This window comes from Telmatherina bonti, assembly GCF_933228915.1.
Source record: "Telmatherina bonti genome assembly, chromosome: 21".
In the NCBI taxonomy this organism is placed as follows: Eukaryota; Metazoa; Chordata; class Actinopteri; order Atheriniformes; family Telmatherinidae; genus Telmatherina; species Telmatherina bonti.
In genome coordinates, this window is record NC_136630.1 from 24,670,334 (window position 1) to 24,696,519 (window position 26,186).

Consider the following 26,186-nt stretch of genomic DNA (forward strand, 5'->3'; position numbering starts at 1 on the left):
GCTAATTGCTTATTTCCTAAATCCTGTTGGTCAGTTGTGATACCAGAGTGTGTTTTTAGTTTTGCATTCTTCCATGAAGTGATCCATGATGGATCTGACTCACTTAAGCTGTAATCAGCTCTTATCCCTCAAAATATTTAGCTTGTTGTGCTTCTGTAATAAAACACTGGCCGCCTCACATTGAGACTAATCGTTGAAGGGAAACCAGACTTGAAACGTCTGGTTTAGTTCATAAGGCAAAGATTTCGCCTAAGATGGAAAAACCCAGACCGAACTATGGCTGTACAGAAAATATAATGTCCCTGATGCCCTGCAAAGTGTGCTGCGCCGACATGAAAAGGAAAAATTGAGAGAAAAGGGGGTGAGAACGAGAAGCTCGGCAGAGAGGCGTGCATGCAGAGGAGGAGGAGGATTGTCTCACCCATATTCAAATGGCTCGGCTTTGAATGGAGGTCCATGCAAGGCGTGGGCAGTGGCGAGCGGAGGCAGAAGGGAGGAAAGTTCATGGGTGTCACCCATTCAAAGCCTGTGTCTCTATTTTTGGTCCCAATCACTCAGAAATGTAGGGCTAATGCACACACACACACACACACACACACACACTTTCATGTTTCTGTAATTTCAGAGAAATTACCACAGAAGTGTCTCATTTTCCAAGCCTTAGCAGTTGCTGCTTCTGACTTAACCCCAACTTCTGACCTCATCCTAACCTTATAATTGAACAATTAACACTTTGTCTTCCTGATGAGGGTTATTAGATTAAGTCTGCAGAAGGTGACAACTCTACCACGTATTTGGTGAGACATTGTTTTTTAGCCCATACTGTAAATACACATCTCTAATTATTACAAGTCCAATTCTAAGAAAGTTCAGAAAGTGTGTAAAATGTAAATAAAACCAGAATGCAAAGATTTTCATATTTTATTCCCAACAGAACATCCACAACACTTCAGATGTTGAAAGTGAAATATTTTACCCCTTCATGAAAAATTTTGATTCATCTTTAGTCAGTTGGGTTTAGTTGGAATAGTGGCAACTAAAAGCTGAAAAAGTATTTTACGCAAATTAACAGCTGGTCATTAACATGGCTGGGTATATAAAGACATTTCAGAGAAGCAGAGCCTCTCAGATTAAAAGACAGACAGAGGGTCACCAATCTTCGTAAAATAATTTCATGAAAATGTTCTCAAATGTAAAGTTGTGAAGACTTTAAAGATCCATGCATCTAGAGTGTATAATATCATTAAAACAGGAAAATAAGGAGGAATCTCTGTGTGCAGGGGAAGAGTCCAACAGTCCAGCTGGATGCAGGAGTTCTTGGTGTACAGTAATGTCTCAAAATACTAAATTTCTTATTGAAGTTTCATTTTTCACAATAGCTGCCTCATAGAAGGACAAATGAGTAAGAGTATGAGTAATAAACAGCTCACACTGAGTACAATGAGAGAATAACAACCCTGACCTTTACTTTTACGCTAACTTTTTTAGCATGTTAACAATTGTAAAATTGCAAAGCAAAAGTTAAAATTGTGAATAAATGACATGCGAACAAAGTTCAAAAGGAGACATTAAAACTGAGGATCCTTGTACTACGCTCCTGAGATTGCAGTCTCTGTTCCTACAGAAACCACATACTGGAATGGGGCCATCATGATTTCGATACTTTACATTAACATCTTTTGGTTGTTCCGATATAAGTTAACCCTTTAAAATCTAACCCTCAAGAAAAAATGGTTAGAAAGTTCTTATTATTAAAGTTTTTTCTTATTTGATGTCTTATTTGGCCCTTTAATAAAACAAACAGAGAGTAAACATTTTTGTATATTTAATGTTTATCACCGTGGCAAATTGTTGCAGTGCAAAACGTATCCACAAGGGGGCAGGAGACAATTTCAAATTATTTACAGCATTGTTTTACCACAAAGTGATGCAAAAGGTCTTAGAAACTGTATGTATTAAATATGATTGTTAAACCATTAAAGGGTTAAATCATTAAAGTGATCAAGGTTACTTCCGGGTTAATTGGGAAGTAAGGGGGAAAAAAAGACAAATATTCCACAAAATGACAGAGAATCTTTCACTCGGACCAAAACACACTGGGCCAAAACATTGGATATATTTTTTATTTTTGTTCTGTTGTGAATAAAATATTGTCTTATGAGATGTAAAACTTACATATTGTGATTTTCTTTGTCTTCATTTTCAGGAACTGGCGTTGTCGTATGTACCAATATGCACTAATTAGCCCCAAGCCCTGCGCATCACTTCAGATGCAACAGATCATTAGAAGTGGAGAAAAATAATTGGTTAGGTAGATTAAATAAGTGTGGGTGAAAGACAAAACCAAGTTAGCCCATCTTCTTATTTGCTAAAATGCTAATTGATTTTCAGGCAGGAAGAATAAATCAAAAGTAAAATGTATGGTTTTACACTCTGGCTTGGAAAGCAGCTTTTTTACCAAATAAGCAATGAACCCTGACAAGGTTAAAGAACCCGGCACAAGGGACAACAAGACATTTATGTGACTTTTACAGAAATTTAACATCATTGTTTTGGAGAAACACACTGTAAAAAACATCCAATGCAGCCTAAAAATAGTGTCTCAAGTCTACGTGGTAAATGTACCATGGCTCAGTTTCCCCTCTTTCTGTGCAGATTGTGGCCATGGGCTGGTTCTTTGGGGACAAGGCTTATCTGAGGAGCAGCTGGAACATTCTGGACGGGATGCTTGTCATGATTTCTGTCATTGACATCCTGGTGTCTCTGATTTCTAACTCGGGAACCAAGATTCTGGGCATGCTCAGGGTGTTGAGGCTGCTGAGGACTTTGAGACCGCTACGGTAAGTGGTTTCTCCCACGAGCAGTACAAATGATGTACTTTCTGTGTTTGTGTGAGAGAGGGAACAAACCGAGCGTCTTCTCTGCCCTGACATGTGCCACCTTCTTAGAAGATGTGTGTATTTTTGTGGCTGCTTGTGTGTAGGAATTTGTTCCAGCATTTATACACAAGCTCAGATTTGCACAGTAATGTTTATTTGAGCGGAAATAAGGCGGAAATCTCCAATTTGGGGAGTGTTTTTATACACACATCTCCAAATATGTGTGTTGTTGTTGTTTCAGGCTGGGTCTCATAGTTTTGGCTCCAGCATGTGCTCGCTTGTGTGCATGTGGAGCTTTTTGGACGCCTCTTCATGCTTGAGTTGACTTACATCCACATGCTCAGCATTTCATCTCGTGGCGAGGAGCTTTCCAAGTTTGCCCTCTCTAGAATATTTATCAGACTTCTCAAAGAGAGAGCACAAAAATCAAATATTCATTTTCAACCCACCAAATTTACCCACTTAACGTGGGGATTCCTTCGTTCTCGTCATTCCGCCTTTTTCAACTTTTGCTCCTGCTGCCTTCAAGGCATTACTTTTGTTTGGAGCTCAAACTGGGATGTTTGTGTGTGTCAACAAAAATGTCAGGTAGCGCCTTCTGGGTCCTTCCATCAAAAGTCAGCCGTCTGAAGGAAGTTTTCAGGGGTACCCAGATTTCCATAGCTACTGCATGAGGTGGATAAACAACTACAATGTGAACTAATCGGGATAAAGTGAAAATCCAGTTTTTAAAAACTAGAAAGATCTTCCCCATTTGTTGACAGATAAAAACAAGCTTACTCGATAGCAGGGCTATTGAACTTGGTCCTACGAGGGCTGCAGTCCAGCAGGTTTCCCATGTATTTCTGTTTCAACCCACCTGAATCAGAATAAATGGATCTAACAGCTGATCAAGCTCTGCACAAACACTCTTTAAATTGAGGCGGCTGTGTTGGAGCAAGAGTACATGGAAAACCTGCTGGATTACGGACCTCGTAGGACCGAGTTGAACACGCCTGATCTACAGCATACGTAGCAATTTGAAGTACACACACCATCTGAGCAGCTGATCAAATGTTTGAATGTTTGTTCTGCTGTTTTGTGCCAAAAAATTGTTTTGCCAAAAGGGGCTTTATGAATATAAGAGTGCTTTCACACTAGGAGAGTCTGCTAGACTCGGTCAGATTGGGAACCCGGTTCCGGAGTGGGATGCTAGACTTTTTAAGCAAATCAGGCATCTTAACATGAGGAATCCCAGAGCTACAAAAATTTTCTGAAGTGAAAGTCAGTTTTATTTGGGCTTTTATAAATGTGCAAACAAATTCTGATTCAAGTCCAAAAAGGGATTCGGTTCACCCACAAACACAGGTTTTGCTTTGCTTTAGGTCAGGGGTGCCCGAATACAGTCCTCTACCAAGATCTGCAGCTTTTAGATGCAACACTTACCCAACACACCTGAATCAAATGAATGGTTCATTCGTATCAGTCTGATTAGAATACATTTTCTGAAAATCTGTTGTCGAAGTGCAAATCACACAGATTAGTGGGAATTTTTTCACCATTGTAAATAAATTCTGAGACATAAAAGTTCTTGAAAATGGTGGAAAAAACCCTTTTGTTTCACTTGTGCAGATCTTTATGAGACCTTAGTTATTGGATAGTTATTGTTCGGACTGTAGAAGAAAGTGATGCACAGTCCTAGAGTTCACTTAAAATGCTCAAATAATAGAATATAATTGTTTCTGTAAAGTTTTTGTTGGCTCTTGTAACCTTTATTGAGAGAGCAGAGAGAAGAGAATAAAAAGAGGCAAAAAGGGGGTCTTACAGCCTCTGCACATGGACTAATTGAGCTGCTTGGCATTGGAAATAGTCAGCTGAACTTTGCAAGGTAAAATATTAATGTGGCATTAATGAATGCATTAATGGGCTCTCAAGCGAACGGCCTCCTAACATAATCTGATGACTCTGTAACAAACTGAATACGTGAAAAGATGCACCAGATTTTTTACCCACAGTGGATTTCTCTCTGTTAGTCTCTCTGCCAGCTCGCCTTCCTAATTCAATTCCTTGATGGCAGCAAAGCTGACTCTGTATTAATGTCGTGTAGGGAAGGTTTTACAGTCAGATTAAGAAAACACACAGAAATCCAGGAGGACATGGCAGAATTTGTAGTGCAGGTCGTAAAAGGGCAAACATGTCTCTTGACAGTGATGTCTTCACTTTGAAAGAAATGCAAACGGCTGAGAGAAGTAAAAGGTTTGGAAGACTATGAAACAGGCCGACAGCGAGGAGGGAAAGAAAAAGAGCAGAGCTAAGCTGGCTAGCTTAACTTCCTCCTCTGCTAAGGCTATAGATGAATTACAAGAAAACAATACAATAAAATTGTATTTGAGATAGTTATTAGCTTTTAATTCAACAGGGTGAGTGAAACATTAAAGGCAACAATAATCAGACTGTAACTGGGCAAAATGACTTGTTTAAAATGTACCGGAGGTATTAAAACCCTGCTGGAGATTATTCTGGCCGCCCCACTGTGGTGCGAAATTGGTCCTTGTTGAGTAACTGCTCAGCAGCCAACATTTATGGGTGTGTGAAAATTGAATAGTGAATAAGTTGAGTGTATGCAACAAAATGGAGTCTTTTACTTTTACTTGCCTAGCAAGAGTTTGAGCTTGTCCAGAAATCCTGTGAAACCAGTGAATCGTTCCTCATTTCAAATTTAAATATGTTTAAGAGCAAACCTAAAAATGTTCTGTGATGTTTGAGCGAAGGGAAGCATCAGCAGGACTGTGACACCAGCAGATGGCTGCAGATAAGAACAGATGGTTCGAAACTCGTATTTCTTTGCAAAGTCACACTGAAGGAGCTTTGCAAAATTTTCTCACCCCAAAGACCTGTGATCAAGTAGCTAGAGGTTCGAGGAGGCATGTCGATGTAAGCATTGCAGTAATACAGAGATGTTTTGGGATCATATGTTTGAAAAACTCAAAAAGATACATTTTGGTAGTGATGCAGATGGAAGCAGAGCAGCCAAGTTAAAGTTTAACATGAAATATTGATCTGCACATGTTTCTTTAAAGCTGTAAAGATTGAAACTGTAAAGGAAAAGCACAAGACCGGGATTAAGAGAGATACTGATTACAAAGAGATGTATGTTGAGACCAGAACCCAGAGAGAACTGAGTTGTGTGTGCTGCTGAAGTAGCCACATTAGCTTAAGTTGCTTTAATGGTAATTTTATGTTTCTGTAATGGTTACCACTGAATACTGCAGCAGAGCTGAACAAGATTAAAGCTGACTGTTTCCTATCAGATGACAGACTCAGATCAGTCGATCACTGCTTGGTTTATCAGTCGTATTCCACTCATTAGTCTGCTAGCTACACTTTACGATGTCTTCATTCTTCCCATCCCATCCCCGTTCAGTAAACCATTAAAGCAAAACTGCTGCACTTTTGGCAGATATTCCCACTGCCCTAACAACGGCTACTACAACATCCATCTGCTTCCTGTCTCTTTTCTGGGCTCTCTCCAGCTAGCAAAAGTCAGCCCAATGCTGCCTCTCTTTCTTTCCTTCTTTCTTGTATATACCTCCATTCTTAGTCATCTCTTCTTGCATTTCTTTGTTGAATCAACCTCTGTGCATGTTCATGGCCAGTGTACTAACATCCCGTTGCTGGCGTGTGATGTGCTGCCCTAAAACAAAATGCTGCACAAAGTGACACGTTACCGGGAATAATTTTTTAAAAAGCAAGTTGTCCGTTGCGTTTCTTAACCTAAGGACACTGTAGGACAATGAAGGCTCAAATAATCTCCATAATGGATGTCAGAAACTTATTTCTGAGGTCAGAAAGTTACATAGAAACACTTTAAAGTAACAAATTTCTCATAAACAGCTCCTATCTATGAAAAGTTGTATTTTGCTTTGCCATGACATAGTTGTCATCAGATATCTGATAAATGCACCCAATGCTACTTCCCATACCTGCCAAGTATCCCATTTTGGCCTCGAAACATCTTTCCTGCATTGTTATTTTCCCGTATATATCCCGAATTGTGATATGGGGAGAGAATTAACCGACATGAAGCGACAAACCTCCCACCTCTGAGAACAATGAACATGTGGTGACCATTTCACTTCCATCTCCCAGACACACAGCAGCCAAATGAATAATATAACAATTCAGTGATAGAAATTCCCCACAACAACAAACTAACTTCATCGCCATTTCACAAAGCTTTACAGCAGAAATGTTGTGTGTATACATAACCAAAAATAAGCCATGTTACACAAATTGACTCATTAGTGAAACAAAATCTTCCTGAACTGTGACTTGTGGACTATTTTCAAATTGACCTATGAGATTCAAGCATATATTTCCACCACAACACTCCTTCATGTCCCAATTAAACCGGCTAACTGTGAAAAAGCATCTTTTGCTAAGATTTAACATGCAGAAAACACTTTGAACCCCAAAAGTTTTTGTGCTGCCGGCAACACAAAAACTCTGAAACTATACAGTTAAAAGCTGTTGTTGCTCCAGAATATGACAAAGCAGACACAGCAAAGTCGTGCATAAAGCCTCAGCATTAACTTCAGCATCAGCTCACCGCAGTTTGATCGCGCCACACACACTCATACTGTGTTTAAATTATGAGTTGTCTGCGTTTCCCCCCTCTGGCAGCGCTGTGCTGCTGATGCTGATGTGGGAATAAGTATCAATCAGCGATCATTTATGTGCAAAATCAACGGCAGCTGCTGATTTATGACAGTTTGTTACTTTGGCAACCGACGTTCAAATGGTGGAGGACGCCTACTGCAGTTTATGAGGAGTTAGCATTAACCAGTATGTGTGTGTTTGAGTGTTTATTGCAACAAGCAGCTGAGTTTTTATATGTGCATGTGTTTGTACACAGGTGTGTGTTACAGTTTGCTTCTCATTGAAAGATATTAGTGGCGCCATCATGCTACACAGGAAAGCATCTGTGTTTATGTGACAGAATGATGCATCAGCTTTGTTTAACAGAGCATACACACACGCGTACACATGCTTCTGCTGTCATTTATCAAGTGCACACCCGGAGATGAGGGCCGGCCTGAGGGAGGGCCCCGCAGGCTTGCACCTTGTGTCACCAAATGGCACTTTTATTTCACCCAGCGTCACCTACACCTTATCAACTGTTCAGCTGCAGCCCAGAAAACTATACCTCGGTGTGTCCATTAATTCTACCTGACGTGCTCTCGGGGCTTCATCGCAGGCGACCTGATTCAAACAGCTCTGTGGCAGTTGTGAGGTCAGAGCTGGTCATTTACTGTGTTTATTGATAAATTCCCACTGTGGTCGACCTCTGTCGGGTAAGCTGTTGAGCTCATCTGTCACTTGATGATGATATAATTATCTTAAGGATGTCTCCGGGGCAGCTAAAGTGCTTGTTTCTTGTGTCACTTCATTCTTTTGGCTTTATTGTTACCAGAGCAGACAATAGTAATGGCAGTATTCATTGTGAGCTGGGTCACAGCCATAGACCGTATATGAAAGATGGACGGAGCCTTCGGCAGTTAAAAGTGAAGCCTATGCGGAAGTGGATAAAACTGTAGTTCTCCCTTCATCCACTAGGGGCTGCAAAGCAGAGCAAATCCCCATACACTCCATGTTAAAAAGGCCAACTCCACAGCAGAAATAAACATCGGTTAATAGGTCAGGTTTACCTTCATGGCAACTGTGGGGAGAGTGATTTTTTTTTTTCTAACCCTTCCGTTTAAAGGTAATCTAATCTCGAAGTTCGGCATATTTGGGGTCATCCCCTTTTGATTGACAGGTACCCGATCTCCGGCTTCAAGTAAGAAGAACGTCGAACAACCGTGGTTTTTAGTCGGTTAACAACGTGACTTAGCTATAGCCCGCTTACCTCCGTTAGCTGGTTATCTCCTGTTATCTCCAGGTTTGCTCAGTTAGCTTTTAGCTACAGAAAGCTCGGAGTTGTCAATCATCCACCATGACTCTCATGGGCCCCCTCTCAGCTCCACCTCTTTGCCCACATATGTATTTTCCGGGCGAGACTATGTACATGCCTCTGCCAAGATGGTGATGGTAGGAACCGCCCACCGAGCTTCAATTCAGCTCTTCAGAAACCTATGGGTGATGTCACGGAGGCTACATCCATCTTCTTATATGCAGTCTATGGTCACAGCGCAGGACATACCAGGTTCCAACTCCAAAACTTTATATTTCTACATTTTTACTCCAAACTTACGTTTCGCAGTATAAGAACTGTCACAAAGTAATATTTTTTAGAATGAATAGTTTTCAAAAAAGCTTATTTCACACCAAAGACTGTAGAGCAAAACCAAGTCCAACAACTTCAATCAACATTACCTTTTCTACTTTGCTGTCTGTTGGTTGGCTGTGAGTTATATTGACTCACTAATCTCCCCATGCTGTTTAATAGCTGCCCCAGAGGCTGGTGTAAAGGTTAATGTCTTCTTGATGAGGCCTGATTTTTCTGCTTCCTGTCTGAAGCAACAAACCCAAAATAGATGAAGTATGTACCGTGTGTACAATGTTGGTCTCAAAAGAACGCTGAGACGTGAGATATACCTCAGAAATGTGTGTTACTGTCGGAGTAAATTGACCTGAAACACAGTAGAAAATGAAAGTGGTTGTCTCACCGTAAAAGAAAAACCAGATTACTGGTTCATCTAGTGATGTCAGATGAGGAACTGTGCAAAACTACAAGCTAAAAAAGTTAACATGAGCAGTTTTCTTTTTAATAGAGGTGTTACACAGGTAAATAGCTTGGGAAGCCATCAGCCAATGTAGAAGATGGACACTTCTAAGACCATAAGGATCCACAAAGATTTGAAACCCAAGATAGTAAGAGTGAATTCTTCACTATAAACTCCCTTCGTCTTGATTGAACCCAACAGGACGTTCATGAATCATTTCCAACTAAAGCTCTGTCATAGCAGGAACATCAGCAGACTTTCATAGTTACTATATAGTTTTTGACAACAAACAACAAATGTCAGACATGATTTATGATTTGGTGATTCTTTTTTTTTTTTTTTTATATCATTTGGCACCAACTAGCCGAGTTTTTGCTCCACAACAATGAGAGACATCTTTGTAAGTTGCAGAGTCTCTGCTTTCGTATAACACATTGTTTGTGTAGTTTGCAGGATGTGGGAGGAATTAGCAGAAGCTGTAAAGTGCAGTGCTGTTTTTTTATCTGTTATTTGTGAACATAAGTGTGTTTTGTTTGGATCCCGATGCTTGGTAGGGTATTGTAGCTGAGGATCTGCCTATCAGTTTGCCATGCTACATGTTAGGATTGCTGCTTCCTAGGATGTACAAAAAAACATCTCTACTGTACACATTTCATGCTGCTCCCCTGTTCAGGGGGCTCTTGTCAAGAAGGGGTTAATGGTGTGCATGGTCAGCTTAAAGACAAATTTTGTAGCTTTTTTCACTTTGAAATTCTGTATTCCGGACTTGTTCGAGTGACACCTCAGTGTTTTCCTGAGGCTGCCACCATTACGGTTTTCCCATAAGTATTGCTTTTTAACATATGAAGGATGTGAAGTCACACTATAGATAGTTTAGAACAAATTTTATTCACAAGGGGTTATGAAGATTCGATGTGTTTTGATTCATATTTACGCTGATACTCAGAGATCCAAGAAGAAACCCAACAAAAGGTTGGGTTTTATAAGAGACTAAGTTTAGCCAAAAAGAAAGAGGAGGAACTGTCTCATTTGTTATTCCCTCTGTACTCCTGCCCTCCTCTCCTCCTGTATTCCTGATGTCTCTGTCTCAGCATCCCTCTGTGTTTGCACCGTCTGAATGCTTCTGCTTCTCACCGCCCTACTTGTTCCCTCTCTTCAATGTGAATGTTATGTTTGTGGCAAAAAAAGGCGAATGATGGACATTTGCATCACACCCCTTCCCACTCCTTTTTGTATTCCACTAAACAAGGACGGCCTTTGAACCGCTGTGAAACGATGCAGATAGACTGGAGGTGAATGCTAGCTTATTTCTCTTGCTCCATCTATCACATGCCCATCCTTTTTTTGTGCTATGAACAAATAGACAGAACTGAGAGGAGCCCAACGCAAAATGTGTGTTCTTCAAGTTCCACATCATCAGGAGGTATTGATGCATAATAAGAGGTTTGTCCTTCCTTCGTCTCCTTCCATAATCCTTGTTTGACTGGAGCTGGAAAATAGGGCATGATGTAAAGTGGTAGAAATGTTTTCCTAACGTTTTCATATGCAAAGCAGCAATATGGGGAAACGCTTTCTTAAACAGGAAATATGCAATCGAAAGAAAGTATAAATTATAGTCCAGAAGTTTTGGAGTCACCCTTCATTTCTTTCTCTTTTGTTTCTGAGCAGTCATACTTTCATGTAAACGCCAGTTCTCCAGAAACGGAACGTCTTTTAGTTGCTTTTGCCACACCTGACCATTTTCAGAGGAGTATCTTATTTTGTTGGACAAATGAGGCATAGAAAGGCATCTAACCGGAGGGATTTGTCTTTACACACTCTGTTATTGGCAGCCTGTCACAAAAACTCATGTGTTTCCAATTTCTATGCATGCAAGTGTGACAAATGCCAAAGAAAAGTGTGACATAAAATAGTGTGACTGCACCAAAAAGGTGTTTTTAAGGTGTTATAAGCTCTCAGCATGGCACACAGTTATTATTATTAAAAAAGTAAGGAGAGTGGAAAGTGGAAGACAAAAGAACCATCAGGCCTATAAAAAGATCAGCGGCAAATGAAAAGAAAGCAGAGTTCTCCAGAAATGTGAACAAATCCAGCAGAGACCAGATGCAGGACCTGAGAGATGCCTCGGCACCTTCAGCTGATCCATTACTGTTCGATGAAGCCTCCTCAGGAATGCTGTCCATGGAAAGACGGCCGTCAATCTATTCTCAGGGATACCTGCTGGGTTCACTAACATTCTGCAACATGTGTGTATTCTTGCTGTGGTACGACACAGCCAAACACTCGATGCTGGAGGTCGCCACTAGAGACAATTCACTGCACTTGGACTCTAAAATGATTAAAAAAAAAAGGTCAATCTGTTGGTCACATTGTATTGCAAGGCATTTCCAGAAACTACAGATTACCAATCTATTGCCAACTGTTAAGGCACAGTTGTTTGTCACTGTTTAAAGGGGAGGAAAAATAAAGATGGCAGTAGCTGTGAATGAGGTCCAAAAGGATCTCTTTAAAACTTATTTCTGATCTCGTTTATGATCTTGTTCATATGAGCACCTCTAGACACATTGACTCATGCCAAAGCAGGCAGGTAACTTTGCTAGCATGCCAAATGTATGTCAGGAACTCATGGTAACCATGATACATACAAGTACGCATTGATATGATCAGATATACCCCAGCTCAACCCTATAAAAGCTGATGCTGTCGCTGGTGACAGAACATGAAATATATTCTTTGGAGCTCTTCGACCTATTATGCTATTGGCATACACTACCAGTCAAAAGTTTGATTACGCTTTCCTATTGGATTTAATGGGAAACAATGTGTCCAAACTTTTGACTGGTGGTGTAACGCCAACAGACTGAAAGCTGAGACGTGTAGCTTTTTACTGATATGACACAATACAATACCATCACTTATGATAGTGTAAATAGTCGAAGAGTTTTGGCAGTTTGGCGATGTTTGCCGTTTTGGAGATGGTTAAGGAGGGGGGTTAAGATGCAAGAACTAAACTGAAAATTAGTGACAACAGGTTTTAAGGACTGATGAATCCTCCCAAGACGTCCGACATTACTGAAGCAGTGTGTGATCATCCTGACAGAGTACTGAGCCAAAGGTAGAAAACATGCAGAAAAAATGTCTGGAGGGCTCTCCTTGCTCAAGTAGACCCCTTCAAGTAATTACAAAACAGCTTCATTGAAAGGAGATTCAGACTCAGTTTTAAAACAAAGGTGGTCTCAAAAGTAATGCGCTCTCAAGTATTTTAACATTGAAATAAGTTTGTTTTTTAATAATGTGTTTCTGTTTACGCTTGCACGTGTTTCAATAAATTGCTGCACTTTTGCATACTTCATCATTTCATAGATTCTGCAGATACACTGATTTCTAAAGAAGCTGCACTTTTCTTTTCTGCTCAACCCACATTTCCCCCATTATGTCCCTCTAACTTTATAAACTAAGTGCAATGGGTACTTTTATGAAATAATGGAAGGTTGAAGTTAAAGTGAATCACACACTTCTGAATACTTGAACATTTGGCTGGAAAACACCATTTCAGCAGACATTTTTCTGCATAGCTGCTGTTTTGAATCCATATTAGAGATGCAGTATATGCCTAAAAATGGCGTGTAAGTGGCAAATGGCCAAAAATAACTGAGCAGGACATTGTTCCTTGTCTTTTTTAGAAGAGTTCAATGCAAATATGTCTATAGCACAACTCCCACAGGAGCAATGCTATGAATCTTCAGATTTCTGTGAACATATTTGCATTGTCTCACAGAGGGAACACATGCCTCCAGAGTTGTTATACACACGTGCCCTCTATAGGCCAGAAGCAGTACCTCACCCCTATACAAAGCGAGCGAGTGAGAATCCCAGTGATGAGGTGTAGCTGTCACCTCTGTGCTCTGTGTACAGAAATATTGATCAATGTTGTCCTGTATCATCTCATGTCTTCTCTGAAAGCCCTATTGACTCTTCTTTCACTCAGCTGTCTGCACAGGGAAAAAAACATGCACTACAGACAATAGCAGAAGGCAGGGCTGATCGTCAGCCTAACAACCTCCTTCATCATGTAGCCTTGTTTTTCTTTGTTTAGACCTTTCCATGTGTCGTGGCATTTTTCAGATCGACATCTGGTAAATGCGGTTCGGTTGCAAGTGTGGGCATATGTGTGGTTTTTTTAAGTGTTTGAAAGCTTGTTCAGATGAGTGTGTGTCCATTAGGTTTTACGTAACACATGTTCAGAAGTTTGGCTGCAGTGCAGAGCTGAGCGCCCTACTGGCACTAATTAAACTTTCTCATCAGTCCATTTGCTTAATTAGATCTGGATCTTTCTTTTACTACAAAAATAGGAAGAAGCAAGAAAGGGAGGTGAAAGTGGTAAATGAGAGAAGCAATACCGAGACAAAGCTGTTTGTGATCCAACAAGAGTTGATATTTTTCTCCAACAAGTTTGAAGGAATTTGAATACAAAGAAAATGATTTGAATGTGCTCTTTGGCTTTTGTTGCTGATTGAGTTTTTCTCAACCTCTGGAGAGACTGCAGCTGTAGCTGACTGTGCTCAGCAGCAGGACCTGAATACTGCCGGTGTAGGTACCAGATCTGCTCAGGTGGTCAGATCTGCTCGGGACCCTACGCCTGCCGATGACGCCATGCTATGTTGCGCTCATAGAGGTTGTGCTCCATTAGAGTCTTATAAGATGCTTGTGTGGGCTGCACGGTGGCGCAGTGGTTAGCACTGTGGCCTCACAGCAAGAAGGTCACTGGTTCGATCCTTGGCTGGTTTGGTCAGTGGCCTTTCTGTGTGGAGTTTGCATGTTCTCCCCGTGTATGCGTGGGTTCTCTCTGGGTACTCCAGCTTTCTCCCACCATCCAAAACACATGCATGATAGGTTAATTGGTCACTCTAAATTGCCCCTAGGAATGAGTGTGAGTGTGCGTGGTTGTCTCTCTGTGTGGCCCTGCAATGGACTGGCAAGCTGTCCAGGGTGTGCCCTGCCTGTCGCCCAAAGCCAGCTGGGATAGGCTCCAGCTTCCCCGCATCCCTGAATTGGAATAAGCGGTTTGGAAAATGAAATGAATGAATAAGATGCTTGTGGTGTCTACATTTATCGATATTTAACTAGTTTTTATTTAACTGTTTTTCCACAGACCAATAAAGCCCTTTGAATCTGAAGATGTATAGATTTTATTATCATTGCAACTTATGCAAGCAAATGCAAATGCAGCAAGCAAAACATTATTGTGGGATTTATGTGTAATAACTGGTTAAATTGTGAATAAATATTGCAATGAACTAAACAGGAATCATTGCTAACATTAAAATTAAGTCACATTGATGTTTTTATGGTGTAACTTTCTCGATTAATTCCGAAATGCAGTTTTTCTGCTCTCTGGAGTTTTAGAATTGATGGTCAGGCCGTGGTAAGTCCCGTTCAATCAGTAATGATGTATTTCTTTATGAATGCTGTTCATGGATCCTACGAAAGAGAACTACAACCCCATGGTGCTGAGGAGAAAGAAATACACAACATGGCAAAGACCACAATGAATGTTTAAACTTCAAACGAAAGGTACAGCCTGAAAACAGACAGGGTTGAACAAAGGAAATTAAGGAAAAAAAAGGAAATTAAGGAAAAAATGCATATGTGTGTAAAAGTGTGTGTTCTTGAGATTAAGGCCTGTTGGGGTGGTGATGTGTGGGAAGCTCGAGGGTTAAAACGCTACAGGTGTCTCTCCATCTTGCCTCAGCTGGACAAAGGAGACCTTAGTATGTGGTACACTGACACACAAAGGTATACACACTAATTATCTCCCTCCATGTTCCAGTGTGATCAGCAGAGCACCAGGACTGAAGCTGGTGGTGGAGACTCTGATGTCCTCACTGAAGCCCATCGGCAATATTGTCGTCATCTGCTGTGCCTTCTTCATCATCTTCGGCATCCTAGGAGTACAGGTAGGAGGAAAGGATGAACAAGAGGATACAGACAGAAAAAAAGACTCCCCCTGCCATGATACAACAATTCATCTCACACTTCTTTGCTCTATCCCACCTTGGGTTGACATATAGGCAAAGAAATGTATTTTCCCTGCACTCTATGTTTTAACTTGTATAGCCGGAAACTTTGTGAGCTTATAGAGTCTCAATGGAGATTCCAAGGCTAACAGTCCAATGACCAATCTATACGAATGAGCTTTGTGGCCTTGGTGCAGTTCTGGCATCTCATTATCTGTCATCCGCTTGTTAGCTGGCCATAAACCATTCGTCCAGTTCACATGATGAAGGGTTAATGGCTGTAACGATACCATCAAGCAGTAATTGGAAATCCACTCTTTTTAGTCACCTTTTGAAATGGTCATTCTATGACCTTCATCTTTTTTTTTCTATGACTAGCACCATATTCCAGTCCATTAGCGTCCCCCCCAGCAGATAAATGAACCCAAATGCTAACCTCAAAGTGACTGTCCTATGGCCTGGAGCAGTCACCCAGAAAGCTCTGGATGGCCATACTCTGACCTTTTTGTTTGCAAGCTCAGCTAAAACTTCCACTCCAGGAAGTGAATGAAGTGTAAGCTTTTCTGAAGGTCTCCTCAAGACAGAATTCCTCAACTTAAACAGATTTCATAGCACTAAAACCTGAAACCAAACGTAGCAGCATGATTCACTCGTTGAGTTTTCAAGGCATGTCTGTGTTTTTTCTCTACAGCTTTTCAAGGGAAAGTTTTTTGTTTGTCAAGGAGAAGATGTGAGGAACATCACAAATAGGTCCGACTGTTTGCAAGCCAACTACAAATGGGTCCGACACAAGTACAACTTTGACAACTTGGGACAGGTACTTTTGCATGCAGTCATGGGAAAAATGAAGCAAACAATCTTTCAATTGTAAGTTTTTAATGCAGCTTCATATAATTATAAACTATTCTGTCCTTATCAGGTTTCAAATTTTGTAATAATACTCTGCATCATTTATTTGATCAGAAAAACAATGACAAAATGAAGAAGCAGTTTTCAAAAACATGCTGATAGAATCAATATTTGTAATTATCATTTTCTGAATGACATTATCAGTCTTTCACATTATTGTATAATAATTCTATGCCACGCTACGGACAAGATCAGAGTGACCGAGAATCAGAAGGAGGAGGTATTGGTGGATGTGGGTGAGGAAGAGTCCTACTGGGCAGAGAATGAAATTGCTGGGGGTGTGAAAGTGCTGACCCATCATTTTTAGTAGAGTTATTTAGGAAATAATGTGCTAGAAAAGATGTTGAGGAAGTACTCCACCCAATGCCAGTGCCAGAAAATGGTCAGTTGCTGTTTTATAACATACTGGACATGGCTGCCCTGAATGCCCTGTGGGTCCTGCACCAGGAATCCCCCGATTGAATTTCATCCTGCAGCTCTGAAATGTGTTGCACAATGGGCACATTTCAAGGCCAGCACACAGACACCAGCAACTTTGACCAAGCAGAAGATCAGGTTCATGTGTTGTCTGAAGCTGCAAAATAAGGTGCGAAAAACCCCTTAAAGCAACCCAGTAAAGTCCCAACAAGTCGCCTGCAGGCAGTGTGCGTGTTGTTTGTAAGTAGTGTGTGTATAAAATAACGTGTGAAACCAGTTTCAAGTTTCATTGCACATCTTTTTAGTAGATATATTTGATATGTTCTCACTGGGAAGTCAATCACTACTATCATCAGTTAATCCATCCATGAATGCGTGCACATCTGAGTTACAGGAAACCCAGCGTTTCCGTCTGGTTCCATTTCTCTAAGATACCTCAAATCCATTTTTTTTTTTTTTGGATATTCTGATATTTAATTGTATTGTTAGTTTTAAATGTCTATTACTTTCCATATATTACTATTTAAAAGCTAAATGGAAATTAACCACTTTGTAGCATCCTTGCATCGCTCCCTCTGTTGCAACAGGGGGTGGTAAAACTTACCCTTCTCTGGTGTTCAAAAGTGTCCAAATGTTGGAGGTTCTTGTGTTAACACTAAGCCTCGACAACCCTAGTCCTGACTAGTAAAACCTAAGAATTGACACAAAGTTTACTTTTTTTCATATGACTTTGTACCTTTTTTCTCATTTTCTCTTATAGGCCTTGATGTCTCTGTTTGTACTGGCCTCAAAAGATGGATGGGTGGACATCATGTATGATGGACTTGATGCTGTAGGAGTCCATCAACAGGTAAATATATTTAATTTTACGCATTCAGTTACAAAGATATATAATTTATTAATGGCTCATGTCATAACGTGTGAATCTGCTACTAGTAAAATAACAAATTTAATCAACCTTCAGAGAAAAGCATAGTCATTGTTCTTATATGTGTCGTAAGGCTCCGAAAAATTAAAACATTTCTTGTTTGTATTTCAGCCAATAATGAACTACAACCCATGGATGCTGCTTTACTTCATCTCCTTCCTGCTGATCGTTGCGTTCTTCGTGCTCAACATGTTTGTGGGCGTGGTGGTGGAGAACTTCCACAAGTGTCGCCGCCACCAGGAGGCCGAGGAGGCCAAACGCAGGGAGGAGAAGAAACTGAAACGCATGGAGAAAAAGAGACGGAGTAAGGAGAAGGAGCTGGCTGGTCGGTAGTCTTTCCACATCTTTCTGAGTCCTGCTTGATTTGAGCTTGAGCCCTTTCTTTCCTTTTGCTTTTTTAATTTGGTTTGGCCGAACCCGGAAGAACGCAATTAGTGAGCTAGTTTCAACTATAGTTGCTACTCTGCGGTAGAGCCTTTCCTTTCCCTCGATCGTCCTCTTACCCATATACTCATAAGCTCTTGGGCTAATTTGTAACATTGTCTGGTTGTCACTTGCTCTGACTCTCTAGACTGTGCTGCAAACTGTGGGGGCTTTTGTTCAATCCCACTATCAAATTAATGAAGATGGATGTTGAGAAAAGTCTCCATAGTTAATGACTTTAGAGAGTTAGGACAGCTGACCACTAGAGTTACCCTTCCCTTTCCTCCCCTCCTCCCTTACCTTGCCTGGTCTACCGTAGACGCCGTGCTTGGGATGGCCCCTTGGAGCATGCCCGTTGGGTGCTGACATACAGGGCTTGCATGGTAGTGGATACACAGAGCTAGAGGGAGGGGGTGTTGTTGATCATTTAAAGCCCTTATCGAAAAGAAGATGACCCCCCTCCCTTCCTCTCTTCTGCATGTGGTTTAGTACAGCCGCAGGGGCAGGGACGGACTTAAATCTGGACGAAAGAGTTGAGTCACTGCCGCTTAGGGCAAGAGGCCTGCCTGTCCCCCCGTTCCCTGCGGCTGTATAGGCGTTGGTGACAAGCTGCTTGTTTTGATTTTTTACTCTTTCCACTGCCTCCTGCAAACCAAAACATCAGCGCTAGCATCTGCTAGCATTAGCCTTCTTTTGAATTTGGTGCCTACACCTCCAGTATTTTACTCCCTTGTTGCAAAGGCACTGTCTTTTTTATGTTTTGCAAAAGGAGCAGTGGACACTAATGGTTTCTTAAAGTTGAAAGGAAAAACTTACATTTTCCTCTTTATGATAATGACAATGTTTCCATCGAGTTCTTGAGAAATACAGATGGAAATTGATCTTCCTTTTACAGGAGGTGTCTGCCAAGGATATCCGACCAATTGAGAAACTCCCCCTAGAACATATCACACACAATCTATGTGTACACATTTTGTGTCAAGAGGTCCCTGAACCTTCTCTTCTTTAATAGTTACAATTTTTTTCCTTGTTTTTGCTTTTTCCTTCATTGAATTTTGGTTCAAAAGTTGTTCTTTTTTTGTCTGGCTAGGTCTTTTTTTTTGCCTGAGAACGTCTTCTTTTTTCTTGCCACACAAATGTGTTCCAGCAACAAATAGGGGCCACATCTTGGTTTTTTCAATGACATATCACAAACAGGCAGAGTTGGTGAGGTAGATGGATTACCGGTGGAACGCGACAGCTCAGTGTTCAAGGTGGTTTAGTGTTTGATGACTCTAGTTTGGGTAACTGTCTTAATCTAAAGAACTGGACTCAGAATCACTGGAAAGAGTACACAGGAACACAAACCAGCTTAATCTTTCATCGCTTCCTTCTGGCCTTACTCCATCCCTCTTTCCCTCTTTCTAACTCGTCGACTCTCTTTTTTTCTAACTCAGCCATCCTTCCTTCCTTGCTTTCTTCTGCTTCTGACTAACACAGTCTCGTTCCTCTAGATTTAATGGTTCCGGGGGTGAGTTGGGCCCTCTCTGACGGCACGTTGAAAGGTACAGAGTTTCCAGCATGTTCCGTGTGTCCCTTTAAACCCCCCACCGCCACCGACCACGACCACCCACCATGGTGGCTAGGGTTCTCAGTTCAATGATCACGGGAGGTAGGGCCCCATCCCGCGTCCCCGCCCCCCTGCCTCTCTCCCATCAGCCTTCAGTCCGATGGACATACTGTTACCTGTTTTCTCTGTCGTGGCTTTGTCTTTCACAGCTATTTCACTCCGTCTGCGATCCATCCACCGTTCACAGCACTGCATCGCTACACTTTCACCACAAGGGAAGAAGAATTTGGTTTAGTTCATTTGCCAAAGAAACAGAGATGGATGGGTTTTGAGACAGGGGGAGTTCTGACAAAAAGGCTTTTGGTTTTTTCCCCCATCAACAGTACTGTCGTCAAGTAGTCTGGTGGTAATTTTTTTAGTAGATGCTTTAAGATTATATATTTTATTCATATGGATTAGAACTTGACTAATAATTTCTACAGTCTCACAACAATGTGACCTTGCTTCAAGCGTGTAGTGGATGTTTGAAAATAGTTTGTGGAATTACTGTTTGGTGGAAACAATTATTCCAAAATGTGTCCCAATCCAAGGTGTACCCCATGTGTTCATGTGCAACATGTGCAACTGACCCTGAGCTAATTACCTCAGCAAAGATGGAGGTTACATTTTTAGGGATGTTGGTTTTTCTGTCGGTTTTTCGGCAACATTACTCAAAATGATATGAAAGGAATTTTCACGAGATCTCAGAAATAAAATAAGGAATATGTAATAATATTTCATAGTTGATCAGAATTTTAAAAGATTGTTTAATATGGTGATAATTACAAGAAGACTTTGTGGTAGATGTTAAATATACTAACAGCTAACTCAGAAAATGTAGACTTCTTTAATAACCTAAAGAGTAATATGGCCATTTGCTTCATCATGGTAGCTATAAGAGTATGTTTCCAGGGCCAAACCTTTTAAGTCAGATGTGGCATCTATCCTGAAATATAGTGATATTAGCTTAAAATGTATGCTTCTCAGAAATTTTATGCTACACTGGTTTTATCCTGTCAAACATTTCAGTAGAACAGTGAATAAGTAGAATAATGTCATGGTAATTCCTTCATTTCAGACATTTGATTGAAACAAAAACTACCTACAGCATCACAATGGCCACATCTCCATTGGAGTTTTAAGTCCAAATAAAAGTTAATTCTGCTTTAAATTTGTGAAAAATGACCATATAAACAATTCAGAATTATTATTTTCATGTGAACCCATAGAAGGAATTAGTAAATTCAGAATTATTAACTTTGAAGTAAAGCATACATCAAGTAACCATAGCCAAAAACTCATGTGTTAGATGTCATCTTAATCTGATGATGTGTAAATGTGATAGGATGATGAAAAGAACTGTATAGATTCAAGATGTCATTGAATCAGAACATTTAGTGATTGATTTGTGGTTAACATGCTTAAATTTAGCTTTAAAGCTAGGATCCTCAATCCTGGTTCTCGAAGGCCAGTGTACTGCTAACACACACCTGATTCAAATCCAGAGTGTATTTTGCAGACATGAGCAGAGCCAGCAGGGTCACCTGGAAAACCTGCAGGACACTGGCCCTCAAGGACCAGGATTGGTGATCCCTGCTTTAAGGCCAGGTGATATTATGGATATTTTTCACTCTTTAAAGATTAGACTGTCTGACCGACGTATACATAGTATGCCATCTTGTTGACTAGCACTGTCTGTTCAATCCTCCGTAACAGACACTTGACTGGATATTAAATCCAATCTTCGTCTAATGAGGCTATGCTTATAAAACCTTAAAGGAGATATATATGCCCTAGTTTTACATGCTGACTCATTTCTTTAAGGTTTGTGTTTTTTATTAAATATCCAACAATTTTTAGTGAAATAACACAGAGACACCACAGCAGCTTCTATAACAATCCCCTAATTTGCCCCTCATTTCAATCGGATCATATTAGGGTGCATGAAATGACCTGTGACTCCTCTATAAGCCACTCTTCCGATTTTTTGTGAAATCTCGTACTTTAAAATTCAACAGAGTATCATTAGCATGAAAGCTCAGACCACACACTGAACAGATTTTATTTTATTCAGAATTACTTTTGTTTCTCTTCTATGCAGTATGATGCTGAACATCCCACATGCTAGTAATTCCTCTGATGGACATGATGATGTTACGACTCATGTGTTCAACTGGTCCAAGTTGTTAAAACATATCACAGAATGTAAAGGCTGCTTTATAACACCACTGAGAGGTGGTAATTTGTAATTCTTCCATCATATATTGGCTCCATAAAATCTATATTTCCCTGATGCTCCAGTCCTCTGTGTTTTGTTTAACATTTTAGCAGCAAACATGAAAATCTGTTGCTATTTTTTTTTTCTAAAATACCTGTTACTATATGGTGCTTTCAATTTAAAAAGAAAGAAAATATTTAGAGGTTAAAAGTGAAGCCTATGCTGAAGTGCCCAAATTTGCAGTTCACCCCTCATCCAATAGGGGCTGCAAAAGGGAGTCAATCCTCATAGAGTCGCATGTTCACAGCAGAAACAAACATGTTTACAGCCTGGTTGAAAAAAACATTTTATGTTTAATAGGTCAGTTTTACCGGAATGACAACTGTGGGGGAGTACTCTTTTTTTATTTAACTCATCCATTTAGTAGTAGTCTAATAATGAAATTCAACCAAATTGGGATTGTGTCTTTTGGATTGATAGAATGTTGCACAAATGCGGTTTTTGGCTGGCTAACAGCATGACTTAGCTTTAGCCCCCCTACGGATTGGATCTTGTTAGCACTATGTTAGCTCAGTTAGCGCTTAGCTACAGGCATGGAGATCGGATGTAAATCATCCACCTGCTCACTCAAAGCCCCCCCCTCTACATCTTTGGCCATTTTGATATTTTTCATGATGCTGTCACGATGGTGATGGTGAGATCTGCCCAATCAGCTTTAGTTCAGCATTTCTGAAGCTACATGTGATTTCACAGAGGCATTTTGTATACTTTTGTTTTTAGTCAGAAGGGATTTCAGATATGGAAATTCACTCAACAGCCACGATAGGTCCACCTTACTAGTCCTGTATTGGACCCCCTTTTTCCTTCCGAGCTAGCTTAATTCTTGGTGTTATAAATTATAAAGGTGTTGGAAACATTTCTCAGGGATTTTGCTCCATATGGACATGATCACACATTTGCTGCACATCAGTGATGAGAATCTCCTGTTCCACCACATCCCAAATCTGTTCTATTGGACTGAGATTCGGTGACTGTGGATACTGTTGGAGGACAGTGAACTCATTGTCATGTTTGAGATTATTTGAGCCTTGTGACATGGTGCATTTTCTTGCTAGAAGTATCCATCAGAAGATGCTACACTGTGCTCATAAAGAGATGGACATGGTCAGCAGCAATACTCTGTGGTGGTTAAACCATGCACCACTGGTATTGGGTGGGCTAAAGTGTACAAAGAGAATATCCTCTACCATTACACCACATGGAGCCTGAACTGGATACAAAGCAGGATGGATCCATGTTTTCATGGTATGTCTAATTCTGTCCACTCTTCTCTGACCTCTGACATAACCACAATATTCTGGTCCAGACAACTGCTGGTCGCTGGATAGTTTCTCTTATTTAGACCTTCTCTGTGAACTCTAGAGATGGTTGTGTGTGAAAATCCCAGCAGATCAGTAGTTTGTGAAATACTCAGACCAACAACCATGACACATTTAGTCATGAAAATCCTGTTTTGTCCTAATCCTGGTGCTCAGTTTAAACTTACTCAACTCTTCTTCACCATGTCTTCATGACTAAATGCTGACATGTGATTGGCTAATTAGCTAGCCACTGAACAATTAAGTGAACCTAAGAAAAAGGCCTACAGTTACATGATGTTTTGTATTTTGGAATTAATAATTCAGAAATCTGCATTAAGCCTGTTACGTACTCCACGAGAAGCGAGAACTTTTTTCTTGTTCTCGAGGCTCCGAGAAGAAAATGACGCCATTTTGTTCGGGTGGACGTGTTTGAGGACAGATCTCGACACATCGGGCTGGCAGAACTTTTTTCTTGCGGAGCTCCGAGAAGTATCGTGTGATTGGTCGGACATTGGAGGTGGGCGTGGTTAACACAGAGAAAGCATGAAGCGGAGTTGCTGCTTCCGTGTGTTTGCTGTTGCAGGTAAAACGGATAGTTTTGATAAAACAGTTGATCGAGGTGGTGAGAAAGTATGAACATTTTTACATGTGGCATTAAAACACTCGGACCCAGCCGCGTGCACAACCCGCCCTGCCGCAGATGAAGTTGCTTGTTAAATATGAAACTAGAAACTCGGAGAGCGGAAACCTCCGCCAAGCATGATGTTAAAGAATCCTTTTAAAGCATTCCTGGATCCAAATGGTGATCCGGATCAGATTTTCATTTGTACATTTGCAACAACTCTTGAAATATTTATAACAATCTGTCCGTAACCTTTTAAGTTATCTTAAGCAAAAAGACGCTGGGGAAAACAACCTCCTCGGTGGAGGTAACAACCGGGTTCATTGCACATAAAAGCAGACATTGCCCCCCGCAGTGACCCCTCCCCGCTGCAGACGTGCTTCTCGTGGAGTATGTATGGACCTGCCGAACAAGACTTTTTTTCCTGTTCTTGCAGCCTCGAGAACAAGAACTCAGTTCTTGCGTCTCGTGGAGTATGTAACAGGCTTTAGGAATTAAGTGTTTACATGGTCATTTTTCATCAGTTTAAAGCGGAATTAACTTTTATTCGGAATTAAACTGGAACTAAAACTCCTATGTAAATGTAGCAAATGAGGTTATTTACTGTGAAACATTGAAAGAAAAAGCTTTTTTCTATAATATGTTCAGTTTAAGGGTTTTGCTGCCAAAATAAATCTTATTTCTAGATAAATCCGAAACAAACTGTTAGAATATCGAGCTACTTTTACAGCTCCTTCGACTGCAGTCCAGGTTCCACCTGATCCGTTTCTTTCTTTTTTATGTTTTGCATTGATATGGAACAATCTATTTGTACTGCATTAGTCATGGGCTTTGACTTTTTGTAAGTACGTAATCTAGTGGCTGGTGTCCTGGAAGACTCTCATTAGTTATTTGTTATTAGGTAAGACCAAAACATTCTTATTCTCAGTGGTGGGTTGCTGTTGGATTATAAGGCTTAGCACTCTGATGACTTCTTCTGCCACACATTGCCCAGTCGTCACGAGTAGTTTCCATGGCAATCTGCTCAAAGAATTGCTATTATAGATGGGAGCTGCTGAGAGGTGTCTCCCATAATGACAATCCTTCCACTTGCTCAGTGTTATAAATGGCTTGTGTAAATCTACTCATGATTGTGTTTTTGTGGTGGCATGTTGAACAGGTACAGGTCCCTGGAAGGTGGACTCGAATGTGTTCCTTCACTTTCCTATGTGCATGAGGGTATTTTATCTATACGAGTGTGTCAAGGAGCAGATGGCCATAGAACAGGTTATAAAATATGCAGGAGGAGCCATCATATCCTCTCCTCTTCTCAGTCTTGATAACTGTTTCGGTGGGGAAAGGGGGGCTGCTCCACCGAGCCCTGGGTTGATCCAATGCGATGTCTGCCTTGGGGCATGGCTGCTTACACAGAAAGTACATAAAACACAGTGTATCAAAACATTTTACTTGTGCATATATGTATATGTGTTTGGGTGGTTTTCTCTTACAGGATAAGGGTTTTTGGGTGTGTGAGGGGGTATGTGTGTCTGGGGGTGTGCTGGCGATACAATCTGTTTGTGTCTGGATTTTTATCTTTGGCTTACAAAGCACTAGCGGCCATTGGTAGAACATGGCAAGAAGAGAATGAAGGAGATAAAGATGATGAAGGAGCTGCATTGGGATTTTGACTCTGGATGGAGGGAAGAGAAAAGATGCATGATAAGGAGAGGAGAGGTTCTGGGACCACACAAAATACACAAGAGTACACACGTATTTGGCCAAATCATATAGACATGCATAGATTAGAAAACTCCACAGAGCTTGAGACTTTTTGGCTGCAGCTTGGTGGAAACTGAGTGGAGGGGAAAAGTGACTAGAAGTGTAAGTTTTTGTTGCCATTTTTTGGCTGTTTGGATTGTTTGGGTGTGTTGTTGCAATGCATTTCCAACAGTTGCAGGGCTGTGGCATTCGAGGACCAGAGGTGCACCCCAATAAATGTGTCCTTTTGGGAGGGTGGTTGACTGATCAACAGCTACAGTAGAGGGTGATCATGGTTACCCATTGTGCATTGGATGTCCTCTTCAGTAGAACCTCAAACATGCAAAGTTTGCAGACATTCTGAGACCTTGTCTTGTTGATGT

The 26,186-nt window shown here is 40.8% G+C and overlaps 1 protein-coding gene across 1 annotated transcript in view; it reads left to right on the forward strand.

The window, feature by feature from the left end:
- Positions 1 to 26,186, forward strand: part of cacna1g (calcium channel, voltage-dependent, T type, alpha 1G subunit) — a gene marked incomplete at both ends in the record, with an annotated part of 337,957 nt that overhangs the window by 262,337 nt on the left and 49,434 nt on the right. Inside the window, 6 exons of the mRNA XM_079261395.1 lie at positions 2,656 to 2,840; positions 15,414 to 15,540; positions 16,292 to 16,417; positions 17,687 to 17,776; positions 17,966 to 18,158; positions 19,771 to 19,821. Coding sequence (XP_079117521.1) covers positions 2,656 to 2,840; positions 15,414 to 15,540; positions 16,292 to 16,417; positions 17,687 to 17,776; positions 17,966 to 18,158; positions 19,771 to 19,821 — 772 coding nt within the window. The remainder of the gene's footprint in view (positions 1 to 2,655; positions 2,841 to 15,413; positions 15,541 to 16,291; positions 16,418 to 17,686; positions 17,777 to 17,965; positions 18,159 to 19,770; positions 19,822 to 26,186) is intronic.